Source organism: Coregonus lavaretus (genome assembly GCF_964263955.1).
Source record: "Coregonus lavaretus genome assembly, chromosome: 21".
NCBI classification, from domain to species: Eukaryota; Metazoa; Chordata; class Actinopteri; order Salmoniformes; family Salmonidae; genus Coregonus; species Coregonus lavaretus.
Window position 1 is genome coordinate 14371409 of NC_140008.1, and position 14008 is coordinate 14385416.

At 44.0% G+C, this 14008-nt stretch overlaps 1 protein-coding gene across 1 annotated transcript in view; it reads right to left on the reverse strand.

Annotated features, from left to right (window-relative positions):
• The window catches only part of LOC311148771 (potassium voltage-gated channel subfamily KQT member 1-like), a gene marked incomplete at both ends in the record, with an annotated part of 216911 nt that overhangs the window by 162995 nt on the left and 39908 nt on the right, over window positions 1-14008 (reverse strand). Inside the window, 7 exons of the mRNA XM_084185734.1 lie at window positions 728-842; window positions 1256-1306; window positions 3020-3046; window positions 7403-7547; window positions 9064-9192; window positions 11118-11213; window positions 11445-11555. Of these exons, the coding sequence (XP_084041860.1) occupies window positions 728-842; window positions 1256-1306; window positions 3020-3046; window positions 7403-7547; window positions 9064-9192; window positions 11118-11213; window positions 11445-11555 (674 nt within the window). The remainder of the gene's footprint in view (window positions 1-727; window positions 843-1255; window positions 1307-3019; window positions 3047-7402; window positions 7548-9063; window positions 9193-11117; window positions 11214-11444; window positions 11556-14008) is intronic.

Genomic DNA, 14008 nt, shown 5'->3' on the forward strand with positions numbered 1-14008 from the left:
ATGCCCACCTGACCCAGACTGCAATTTATAATGGACCGATTTTGTGTAAACAACAACAGTAATTCTTTAAGGTCAGGATGCAGGGTAACTACAGTGTTTGCTCTAGTTCCTCAATGGCACAGCTAGGAGAGCTAAAAAAAAGCACCTTATAGTTGAAGACTCTTCTTGAGTCATAAAAGTGCATTGAAATTACTACTTTGGAACTGTGCATACTTTGAAGAGGTTTGTGGCCACTTAGAGACACCAGTTAGTCCTCTCACTTAAACCCTTGTCATTTTTTTGTCTTATGTTGCACCTACCACACATTTTTCAAGAATATTTTTATCATGTTACTGAATGTATTCAGAGTATTTCCAGATTTCATTATCAACAAATGCAGCGATATGTACAGTAAATGTAAACTACACATATAATCAACAGTGTAATGTTTGGATTCAGTCTTGTGTCAGGTGAACTGTTTTGTCCTCACCTTTAGTCTAATAATTTCCCCATAATCTCCTAACTGTTCCCTTTTAATTGGTACCATAGTTATGCATATGCTTTCCATATTTCTTCTGTAAGAAACATTTCAATTTAGCCCTATCCATATAGGCCAATTCCCACAAGTGTAAGGGGTTAATAAGTTAATAAGGACAAGCGCATGGGTACAATACAATGGCTGTATGGATGATAAATGTGAGGTAGATGTTCTATAGTGTAGTGAGTGACGTGGTAGTTAGGTACTTACTGCGATGCGTCTGTCACCACGGGTAAAGGTGTGTCTTCGCTGACATAGTCCATGTCATCACTCAAGCTGTTGGCCCGGGAGATGTCTACGGAAGGCCCGTCTAGTTTTTTCTTAACTGTACGAGACAATGCAAGAGTCTTGGTGATATATTCAAGGATTCAGTTCAATGCAACTTCCAATTTTCTAAGTGAGAAGAAAATACCCTCTTAGAAAAAAAAGGAGCTATCTAGAACCTGAAAGGGTTCTTCGGCTGTCCCCATAGGAGAACCCTTTTTGGTTCCAAGTAGAACCCTTTTTGGTTCTAGGTAGAACCCTTTTGGGTTCCATGTAGAACCTCAGGGGTTCTACATGGAACCCACAAGGGTTCTACCTAGAACCAAAAAGGGTTCTACTTGGAACCAAAAAGGGTTCTCCTATGGGGACAACCGAAGAACCCTTTTGGAACCCTTTTTTCTAAGAGTGTAGGCTTATTTATTGAAAAGTAAAGAGAAAGTACAGGATAGCTAGTAGAGAAGGTTAAGGGTCTACCTGGAGAGGCAGGACAGCTCAGATTGAAAGAGGACCACGAGTGCTGAACGCCTGCAGTCAACAACAACAATAAGAAAGAAAGAAAGAAAGAAAGAAAGAAAGAAAGAAAGAAAGAAAGAAAGAAAGAAAGAAAGAAAGAAAGAAAGAAAGAAAGAAAGAAAGAAAGAAAGAAAGAAAGAAAGAAAGAAAGAAAGACAGGGAGTGTGAAAGACAAGTGGAATAAACACAAGATGTGCTGACTAGTCAATCAAGTATACAGTCTGCCATTGTATTGTATCATCACACTAAGATTAGGTTGTTTTTGGTCTGTGAACATGATGATTGGTAAAATAACTTCCAAACCTCTACAGCGGGTTTGGTTAGTGCAACTAAAAACCATTGCAAAGTAAAGGTTTGTAAGGACCTAGTCCAACAGTCCAACAGCCAGCAAAGCCTGCCATCTTATCCTCCAATGGAGACCTTTCTTTAGAAGTGCCTTATTGTCCTTTTGTCTATTGTACTTCATTTTTTTGAGTATGCATACATGTGTATAGATCATGTAATGTATTATAGATCACACCTGTACCATGTTTGACTATGATAGTTTTTTAGTGTCTCAAAACTCAATTTGAGTGGTCCACAATGTGCTTTAAAAATAATATGTAATGTGTATTATTGTATCATTGTGGAGTGACACAAACTTTTCTAATCTAGTTTCAGGAACTGGGTGACCACTCCAACCAAAGCAAAGGCAACTCAACCCTCTGGACCTTTAAAAAAGAAAGTGAGAGGGGGAGAGAGGGAGAGAGAGAGTTAAATTCAGGGGGCTCTGTGCAGCTCCTCCACCTCTCTCTCATTCAGGGGGACCGGGGACGTGAGCGGAATTATCTGGCCTGTCAGAGCAAACACACTGGGTTAGAAGCCCCAGAGAATGAAAACAAGCAGGGGCCAGAGAGAGAGAGAGACTGGGAGGGAGTCGGAAAGAGGGAGACAGAGAGAATGAGAGACAGAGAGAGCAGGAGACTGGCTGGAGAGAGAGAGACCCATTGAGAAGGGAGATTCTCACAGATGACGGCCGGGCCAGAGGTGGAGCGATAAGCCGGACGTTGACTAAATCAAACAATGCCGAGTTTATTTCTGACCACTGGAGCTCCACAATGGCCTCTTATCACCCCGACCTCCCTCCCAGTCCCCCCGGTCCCCCGGTCCCCCGGTCCCCCGGCCCCTGTCCCCTGTCCCAGCCCTCACCCCAACTGGTGTTGGCAGGACAGCCAGAAAAGAAAACACCCGGACTGGGCTGGTCGATAGGAGAGGAGGGAGTCCAGCGCCTGCCTGCGTCAGTCTCTCTGCTGGCTTCCAGTTTGCTCCGGTTGGTGACAAAGCACCAGTCTAATTAAAATACTGTCTGGGCAGTGGTAAAAAACGAATGACTAATGATTAACACAGAGGATCTCTTAAAAGGACAAAGGATTCAGTCGTTAACTGCGTGAGTTGGAGCTGGAGTGCGTCAATAAGACTGGAGACCATGGAGTGATGTCAACTAGGAGATATTACACTTGTGACACGTGTTAGAGAGATAGTGTTAGTGCAGTGGGAGGAGCTATAGGAGGACAGGCTCATTGTAATGGCTGGAATGGAATCAATGGAACAGTATCAAACACATCAAACATACGGAAACCACGTTTGACTACGTTCCATGAATTCCATTCCAGCCATTACAATGAGCCCGTCCTCCTATCGCTCCTCCCACCAGCCTCCTTTGGTGCAGAGAGGTGGAGGGCTCACCTGTTTGTCTGAACATCCGGATGATGCCTGAGGAGGAAAATAACTTTTCAAAATGTTGTCCTCAAAAACCCTGCCTTAATATGACATACTGTATATAGAGAAATCAATCTACACAACCAATGGCGTGGGATATGGACTCATCTCAACATGAGACCACTTTTGAGGTCTGAAAACATATGATAAACTTAGATTTTAGCATCATATATGACATTAATTATGAATGTAAGAGAGTGCAAATGCCATTGCTGTTCTATAAACACTTTTCATCAGCAACACAGTTAACACTTTGTTTCAGCAGGATAAGAATCCATTTAAACAATCCATAATCTGCAAAGATAGTTGAATCTGCAGATGTCTGTTTTTCTGCACTGTTAGCAGTAGAAAGCACACCATGCTGCCTGGACTCTAAACATGATCATTAGTGACAACATGCTGTTGAGAGTATGGTGAGTATGGCTACTTACATGTCTTTATGACATCAACAGACAGCCTTTCAAAAGCCTTGGCTCCACTAACTAGCCTCAACATCCAAAATACATGCAACTTGACAAATATGCATTTTCCCCCCTCTAAAGTTCAAAGGCAGTAAGACATATGTTCCTGTTCATTATCAAAGTTATATCCCTCCAATTAAGCACCAAACAAGATAGCATTTTCCCCATTACTACTTTTTCTACTGGTGATGCTCTGCGTCTGTCCCTCTCCCTCCTTTTATGATTATGTGCCTTGACAGGAAAAACTCATAAAGCACACTTATTAACCTCCAGACTGGGACGATTCATTTGGCAGGGGTTAGGGGTTTACACAGGAAGTCCCCCCCACCCCACCCCACCCCACCGTTAGATGGTGCAATGGAAAAGTCCAATCTATCATTAATATGGAGTAATGGGACTCAGCAGCACCAGTATGGACCACCAGATTTCATCTGGAGGTGGATGGACAGGGCACGAGAGTTTGGGAAAATAATCCAAATAGCAACTTAGTCAACAACAGGTGAGACTACATGGCTAGCTAGCAACATCAGGTGAATACTGAGTAACTGAATGTAAAATCTGTGGGAATGTTATCACTAATTCAACACAAAACACTTTAGCTTTCTGACTGACTCTTGCCAAAATAGGTCTACCTCCTACTTTGAAGTATTTTCTGGTATTTTTTTCAGGTAAAATCAATCATATAGTGTGAGTGTCTGATGTCTGTGAAGTGGACAAGTGGAGCAGTAAGGAACTTGTATACATAACCTCTAATCACCACTGACTCTAATGACTTCCATCTGGCCTGGTCTGGCCCTGCTGGTGCTGGAGCCTAACCCAGCGACGTGGCAGCCATTTTGAGTCTGATTGTCTATCACAGGGCCCCTGTTCCTCTCTCTGACTGACTGACTGACATTCAAGCACTGTATCTTGAGAGGCTAGTTAAGGACCATATCACCTCCATCTTACCCGACACCCTAGACCCACTGCCATTTACATAACGCCCCAACAGATCCACAGACAACTCAGTCACCATTGTACTGAACACTGCCCTATCCCTCCTGGACAAGATAAATACCTGTGTAAGAATGCTGTTCATCGACTGCAGCTCAGCCTACAACACCATAGTGCCCTCCAAGCTCATCCCTAAGCTCAGGGTCCTGAACCCCTCACTGTGCAACTGGGTCCTGGACTTCCTGAACGGCCGACCCCAAGTGGTGAAGGTAGGCAACAACACCTCCGCCACGCTGACCCTCAACACGGGGGCCCCACAGGGGGGTGAGTTAAAAGCCCCTTCCTGTATTCCGTGGCCACCCACATCTCCAACTCAATCATTAAGTTTGCTGATGACATAACTGTGGTAGGCCTGACTACCAACAACGATGAGACAGCCTACAGGGAGGAGGTGGGCGCCCTGGTGGAGTGGTGGCAGGAAAATAACCTCTCCCTCAATATAAAAAAAACAAAGGAGCTGATCTGTAAGTCGCTTTGGATAAAAGCGTCTGCTAAATGGCATATTATTATTATTATTATTATCTGGGATTACAGGAGACAGCAGAGAGAGCATGCCCCCATCCACATCGATGGGGCCGCAGTGGAGAGGGTCAAAAGCTTCAAGTTCATTGGCGTGCACATCACTGACAACCTGAAATGGTCCCTTCACACAGACAGCGTGGTGAAAAAGGCGCAACAGTGCCTCTTCAACCTCAGGAGGCTGAAGAAATGTGGATTGGCCCCTAAGACCCTCACAAACTTTTACAGATGCACCATTGAGAGCATCCTGTCAGGCTGTATTGCCACCTGGTACGGCAATTGCACCCTCCGCAACCACACGGCTCTCCAGAGAGTGGTGCGGGGAGCACACTGCCTGCCCTCCAGGACATCTACAGCACCCGGTGTCACAGGAAGGCCAAGAAGATCATCAAGGACCTCAGCTACCCGAGCCACGGCCTGTTCACCCTGCTACCATCTAGAAGGCGGAGACAGTACAGGTGCATCAAAGCTGGGACCGAGAGACTGAAAAACAGCTTCTATCTCCAGGCCATCAGAATGTTAAACAGTCACCACTAGCCTGCCTCCGCCCAGTACCCTACCCTGAATCATAGTCACTGTTACTAGCCGGCTACCACCCGGTACTCTACCCTGCACCTTAGAGACTGCTGCCCTATGTACATATAGAGTCATTGAACACTGGTCACTTTAATAATGTTTACATACAGTTTTACCCACTTCATATGTATATACTGTATTCTAGTCATAGGTTCATCCAATATAATGTTTTTTTTTGGGGGGGGGGGGATTATGTGTGTATAGTTTATTTTATTTTGTATTGCTAGTTATTAATGAACTGTTGGAGCTAGAAACACAAGCATTTCACTGCACCTGTGATAACATCTGCAAATCTGTGTACGCGACCAATCAATTTTGATTTGATTTGATTTGTATCATGAACAACCAGCTACACAACACAACACCTCAATCAGTCCTCAGCCCTACCCACCATCCCTCTTCTTTCCCTCTCTCTCTTTATGAGAATCACACCACTGTGTCATGTTCCATCCACATGGCAGACATTGCACAGATTCATCATTACTTACAATTTACATCTTGAGCATTCAACTGAATGGTAAATAGCTACAGATAAGAACATTGTATCCTCACGTCTGTCATATAGTCTACTCCCAAGAGGATTGAGCTACTCCTATTTCTATATCACTGTTGGAATCTCAAACAGAGGACTCCAACAGTGCCATGCAAATGTTTCTCTCTCTTGTCTCCACTGGCCCCTAACCAGTCAAGTCACCAGGGTATACTCACCAAGCATCCAATATCTCTATTTACTGAAATTATGGATTTTCAAGGCGCAAAACATAACGCTGGATGACATCATTTCAAGGGGCCCTTAAATACATTATTTTGTCAGATGAAAACTGTTTCATTACAGTGGTAATTCACTTTGGAATATGCTCCTCATAGGACATCTGCTTCTAACACAGCTGGCTCAAACATGCATGACCCATGGTTATTTCTCTCAAAAACACCTCAACACAGGGCACCATTCAACAGTATGTCATGCTCCCAATTGAAACTTATCGTCAATTAAGGCATGGGTGTCAGCTTGCAATGTAATGTAGTGTCAAGTCCTGTTTTTTAGTTCCTAGTATTAACAGTTCCTAGAAAGCACTGTTATTGTATATGCTGGTTCAAGTAGTCTATGTGTTCCTCTTAAAACAAACCACTACATATTACACATTATAAACTGGGTGGTTTGAGCCCTGAATGCTTATTGGCTGACAGCCGTGGTATATTAGACCGTATACCACAGGTAAGACAAAACATTTATTTTTACTGCACTAATTACGTTGGTAAACAGTTTATAATAGCAATAAGGCACCTCAGGAGTTTGTGATATATGGCCAATATACCACGGCTAAGGGCTGTGTCCAGGCACTCCGCATTGCGTCGTGCATAAGAACAGCCCTTAGCCGTGGTATATTGGGCATATACCACACTCCTTTCGGCCTTATTGCTTAATTCTAATGCCAATGAGCTCATTACCTATACCACTTTACACATAATGTGTTCAGATATGCCCAGTATGGCAGTATCTATCTTCACTTGAAGCCAAGCAATAGGAGAATCTGTAAGATGACCAACTGTCTATGTACAGAAACTAGGGCCAGGACGATACCAGTATCACAATATTTTTTCCATGGCAAAAATTAAAACACAAAGCAGACCAAACCTCTTTGGTCCTTTAAAAACTTGCTGTATGTGAAATAGCATGAGCTATAGCTTGGAAAAAAAGGTATGTGACTCTGGAAGACAACATAATGATGTATGTTTCCAACATTAGGGCTGTTTCCCTAAAGAAGTTAAATCTGCTTCGTGTTTTTCTTCTGTTATATACCTGGGGGTTCTTCTAGAAAGACCTCTTTCTTCTCGTCGTTATCTTCGATGTGGTCGAAGGTGATCTGAGGAATGGACATGTTCCTCCCTCCAAGGATGGTCATGGAGCCGTTGTCACGAACCATCTTTAGTTTCCTCTTGGTGCGCTTGTTCTGAGGACAAGACAGAGACAGACACAAGAAAGCATCACCAGGGCTGTCCTGAACATAAACTCAGCATCGGTTATACTCAGGGCCAGGAGTTTTCCTAGTCAGGTTTTGTACTCCTGTTGGAATGGACAGGTGAGGTCAAAGGTCACATGTGGCCAATCCCTACCTCCATATGTTAGACAAGTTTTTTTTTTTTTTGGGGGGGGGGGGGTTAGCACTATAACTTGTCGTTCATTCCTCATTTGCTATTTTCTAACATGGCATATACTAACCAGTAAACTTTGATGCTAACCATTCAGAACACCGAGACCTCAGTATCTGTTTTGTAAGCAATGATTTGTGCACCCTTAAACCTCTTCAAATAACAGACTTCTGACATTTCAATGTGTTAGTCAAATCTCCCTGCACTATAGCATGGTGATTAAGGCCATGTCTCCTAATCTGTGCTGGTTTAACTGAGGTCAACACTCTTTGAGTCTCTGAATTCCCCGGGACCTTCATTGTGCTCCACTCCAACTCCTAGAGGCAGCACCGCGGCACGTCACTGACTGACTGCTTTATAGAAACGTAATGATTTTTACTCAGTGACACACACAGTCTCCTGGCATTGACACTGGCCCACAGTCCTGTCCAAATACTAGAATGGGTCTGAATCCTGAATGACTCATTAGGAACAGAGGGGAGAGGGATAGAGGAGAGAGACAGAGGGGAGAGGGATAGAGGAGAGAGAGAGAGAGAGAGAGAGAGAGAGAGAGAGAGAGAGAGAGAGAGAGAGAGAGAGAGAGAGAGAGAGAGAGAGAGAGAGAGAGAGAGAGAGAGAGAGAGAGAGAGAGAGAGAGAGAGAGAGAAGGAGAAGTCATAAGCCGAAACAGAAAGGGACGGAAGCACCCTTCACTCTCCCCAATATGTGTGGGTTCAATGCTAAACAAAGAATTTTTTGTTGTTGTTCTTCCAACACAAAGGTTTCCTCCCATGAGAAAGGCGGCAGTGACATCATCTCAACTGACTGTGTCTTTGTGTGGGGGAGACAAAGGCCCGGAATCATCCTGGGGGGCTCACTGGCTCTTGCCTCGAGCGGTAGGGGATACGGGGGGTTGAGATGGTGAAAGGGAGTGGGTGGGGGGCTTAACTTGTTCTTTCGTAGATCCATGCTCTAAGCACCACCACATAGCTAATGTAGTTCTCAAAGGTAAAAACCACACTGTCAAAGGGTATAATACTATATGTCCGTCTGTCTGTCAGCCAGATGGAAGGCTCATATCACCACCAAACAGCTTTTTCCTGAGGGCAGCTCTCTTTCTGACATCTCCTCTGGGAATTGAGACAGGATGCAAGCTCTCCAAGAGACAGGTTGACCAGATATATTAGCTGTTGATTGACAATGCAGTTATAGTGCATCAGTAGAACGCAGAGGCAAACGGTTGCTTCTCTGAACAGGGATAAATGTGTAAAAAGTGTGTATAGACTTGCAGTATTTTGTTTGTTATAACTGAAGAAGTGATGTAGTGTTTACCTTGTTTCTGAGGTTTGGGTTGTTGTTTTCAGAGTTAATGGTGGGAATGTAGTCTCCGGTGAGGACATACATCTTCCAGGTGGCGGGACAGCCTTCTGGTTTCTCTGCTGCATAGCAGCGCCACAGCGTCTGAGGAAGAGGATGGACAAACTGTGAACCAGTGTGATAAGTGTTTGAATCCTATCATATTTACCCAGGGTAAACCCAGAGGGTGAGCTGATCACCTGAACATTATCTCAGCTCTGAGTAGAAGCTGCCCTTAGGCACAGATCTAGGATCAGACCTGTCCTAACAACCATTAGGTGGACAACAGCTAAATTGACCTTGGATCAGTGTTTAAGGCCAACACTGTGCTCTGACAGAGACAACTCTTCCCTCTGAAGTAGATTCCTGGTTTCACAACTTCAACCTGACATTTTTTTGTGAAAAATCCAATAGCCATTCATATAGCCATTCATATCACAAATGGTGTAAAAATACTTTAAAGTACTACTTAAGTCGTTTTTTGGGGGTATCTGTACTTTAATTTACTATTCATATTTTTGACAACTTTTACTTTTACTTCACTACATTCCTAAAGAAAATAATGTACTTTTTACTCCATATATTTTCCCTGACACCCAAAAGTATGTTACATTTTGAATGCTTAGCAGGACAGGAAAATGGTCCAATTCACGCACTTACCAAGAGAACATCCCTGGTCATCCCTACTGCCTCTGATCTGGCGGACTCACTAAATACAAATGCTTCGTTTGTAAATGATGTCTGAGTGTTGGCGTGTGCCCCTGGCTATCCGTAAATTTGCTTAATTACATTACTTATATAAGGAATTTGAAATTATTTATACTTTTACTTTTGATACTTAGGTATATTTTAGCAATTACATTTACTTTTGGTACTTAAGTATATTTAAAACAAAATACTTTTATTCAAGTAGGGATGTAGCTCAGTTGGTAGAGCATGGCGTTTGCAACGCCAGGGTTGTGGGTTCGATTCCCACAGGGGGCCAGTATAAACAAATAAAATAATGTATGCACTCACTAACTGTAAGTCGCTCTGGAAAAGAGCGTCTGCTAAATGACTGAAATGTAAATGTAAGTAGTATTTTACTGGGTGACTTTCACTTTTACTTATGTCATTTTCTATTAAGGTATCTTTACTTCTACTCAAGTATGACAATTGGGTACTTTTTCCACCACTGCATATAACCATTCATATACCCATTCATATAGCCAGTCCATTTTTAGCTCTGCACCGTCATCATCATCATCATCATGTAAATTCAGTGTCTCTACGTTTCTTAAATGTCACCACAATAAGGAGTCTCTATGTAAATGCAGCTGTGGGCTTCTTTGTATGTTCAGAGTCAATGTGATCCTTGTGATGGCCAGCTCTTGGTGAATAAACTGGCTGCTATTTGCCTGTCGTCTCTGTCTGGGAGAGAACAGGACAGGACAGCTCACCTTTTCCAGGACATGTGCAGACTACAAACACTGCTACTCCTTTTATTTGTTTTTTTTAAGCTTACATTGGCAAGATCTGGAGGGAACAAATGTGTTATTTAAAGAATTCAGGAGATTTAGTGGTCTTGGACATGTTTTAATTCAACCTCTCTGACATCCTGGCCTGGAGTTGTTACATGAGTAAAGTACTGAATCAAAGATGGCGTGCGTCAGACCAGACCAGACCTGGTCCTAGAGAGGTTTAGCGGCCTACAGTACATCCTGTGTCATCACTGTGTTTAAGCTCTATCTACACACTCATTCCTATACATATTCTCTCCTATACACAGCTGTTGAGATCCCAGACAGGACAGAGTGAGTGATTGACTGGTGGGTGTCTGTCTGTCTGTCTGTCTGTCTGTCTGTCTGTCTGTCTGTCTGTCTGTCTGTCTGTCTGTCTGTCTGTCTGTCTGTCTGTCTGTCTGTCTGTCTGTCTGTCTGTCTGTCTGTCTGTCTGTCTGTCTGTCTGTCTGTCTGTCTGTCTGTCTGTCTGTCTGTCTGTCTGTCTGTCTGTCTGTCTGTCTGTCTGTCTGTCTGTCTGACTGTCAGTACCTGGATTAGTGAGGCTGCAGCCGGGATCTGTCTGTTGAAATGTTTCTGTCTCTGTTTCTGCTGCACCTTCAGAGCAAAGCCCGAGCCCAGTATACCCTGGAGAGAGAGAGAGAGATAGAGAGACAGAGAGAGAGAGAAAGGCATCATGACACTGTGAAACCACAGGAGGACCTGGAGCTGCACACTGAGGCTTCCCCTCAGAGGACTAACTGGGTTACTCACCAAACAACACAGTATTGATGGAAGGCAATGTGTATTATGAATTATGTACACATTATGCTATTTAGTTTATTGTGGAAGAAGAGGAGGAAGATGAGGGGTAATTACTGCAGGCAGAGCGAAGAAGGAGATGGCGAAGACGCTGAAGCAGGAGGCGATGCACTTCCCTATCCACGTCTGAGGAATCTTGTCCCCGTAGCCAATGGTGGTCACTGTCACCTGGGGACAGTGGGGACGGGATAGGTTAGGGAAAACAAGGCAATGTTTCCACACACTGATGTCATTTTTATTTACATGAGCATTTCCTGTTATATATCTTTTCACCATTATTACATTTACATATGAACTAAACAAGTTTGAAATAGTTTGTTAAAGGTTTCTAATAATGAGCTGCTTGGTTGTAAAGAGGTCATTGAACACAGTGCTTTCACAGCTTGGCGATAACAACAAGGAGCAGACCATGAAGAGAAAGTTCATCACACTTATTGGCCTGCCTCCAAAACTGTCACCACTCAGCAGTTGAAATTCACTCAATAGGAATACGATTCTGACTGGGACTAATCCTCGGTGAGAGGAGGAATTCGGCCGAGCGGAGCACGGAGGAAAACAAATACCCCTGCATTTCCATGTACATCCACTCTGAAACCTGAGCCAATTGTGACACATTGAGAGAAGCACTTGGCTTACAGTGGAGTGTCTATGGGGCGCCGTGTGACCCTGTGCTGTGTGCTTATACAAAGAGGGTGATGTAAGGTGAGATACTTAAAAGTCTTTGGGAGTAAATAGGAAGAAGGAGTGCAGCAGGGAAGGAGGGATGGAGGGGGTGGTTAATCCTCATCTACAAATTCTATGACTAAACAATGGGCCTGACATCAGTGTGGAACAGTCCACTCAACAACACCCCGCATTCAAACCCCTGGTGTAAGCGCTGCACTCCAAGTGTGTGGCGAAGCCTCTCCATGTCTTCACAAAGGTCAAACACACCATCTTGAGTTCTCATTGGGGCACAGTCTATTTCCTCTTTCTCCCTCTCTCTGTATGAGTGTGTGTCATTGCCATACCACACCTGCCATCTATGGTTCATAGTAAACACCATACACCCTATAAACACCAGAAACTAAATCTCTCTCTCTCTATCACTCCCTCTCCTTCCTGAAATGAATCAGTTCTCTCTCTCTCTCTCTCCAATTTGGTTGAGCAGGGTGCTGGTGAAGCTCCAGATCAAACACTATTCCCTTAACAACCTCTGTCTGAGTGTGAGAGGTGGAGGAGAGGAGAGGAGAGGAGGAGAGGAGAGGAGAGGAGGGGTGGAGAGAGGAGAAATATGAATCATGCCATTGGCCTGTAGGCTCTGGGCCCATCCTACAGCTGTGCCCTGCACCTGCACACCCCACAGTAGAAAACAAGCTGACAGGGAATACACTGGGAAACATGCACACACACCACTCTCCAAACAGGCTCTCCCCTTACTGCTGGACAAACTGATCTCAGCACACACACACACACACACACACGCACACACACACACACACACACACACACACACACACACAAACACACACCACACACACACGAGTGAGTGACCAAACCTATTGGCACGGCATATCACAAGTCTCAAGTTTACAGTCTCTGTGATCAACAAAGGAGAGCAAAGCTCCTATTGGGCTGTTTTGTTCATTGTGGCTATGAGACACAAAAAGCAGCTTTTCTTCTTGGTTCCATTGGGCACCAAGGACCCCTGAACCTTTCTAACTCTCACTACAAAACAGCTAGTAATCCTGCAATTACAGTTTTAATTAAAGGAACTGACACTTTATAGTGGCAGAGTAAAAGGTATTTGAGACAGAGAGCAGAAAGGTGAATGGGGTTTATTGCGTGTAGATCCCCCTAGCACAAGACTACCATAGGTTTCTCATTACCCACAGCCTTACATTCAACTGTTTAATTAACTGAACTGGAAACTTGACCCGCCTGATGGAAACAGCCACAACAGTCTGCACTCAAAAAAAAAGCTGGGTTGTTTGGATGACCCAACTGCTGGGTTGCAGGCATTCGGTCACTTAGTTGGGTTGTTTTCTTTAAAAAGAGCAGGGTTGGGTTGTTGATGCTGGGCTATTGATGCTGGGTAGCGATGTGACAAATGGAAAATGTTGCTTAACGTTTAAACAGCCATTTCTGTTATCGGTTTTCCATTAAAACGATAAGAAAAAATCATTAAATTCTACGTCAATTCACAATGCAGAATAATGATCCTATTACGTATGTATGACCGCTAGGGCCAGGCAATTAAGTTATATCTATCGCAGTCATATACCCTTGAAAGCGCCTCGGCTACCGCATGTTTGTTTGCCTGTAAGGGTACCTTCTCTGGAGATAGTTTCAAAGCGCCACTGAATGGGCATTTTACTTGTCTGTAGAGGAATGCCGCTTCTGAAGCGGAACTAACGTCCATCACTAGGCGACCAGAACTGGGAGGGGGGGCACAGGATAGGCAGGTCAGCCACCAGGCAGACGGAGTCAGAACCGTGCACTAGGCCTATCTATTAGCAATCAAAGCTGTATCTCGCAATGGAATGCTGTATTGCGCAATTTCTTTGGTTGCAATGTCTCGCAATTTCAGTAAAGCAGGGCCTATCATCACTGAATATGCTAAGATATTCTACACGCAACAG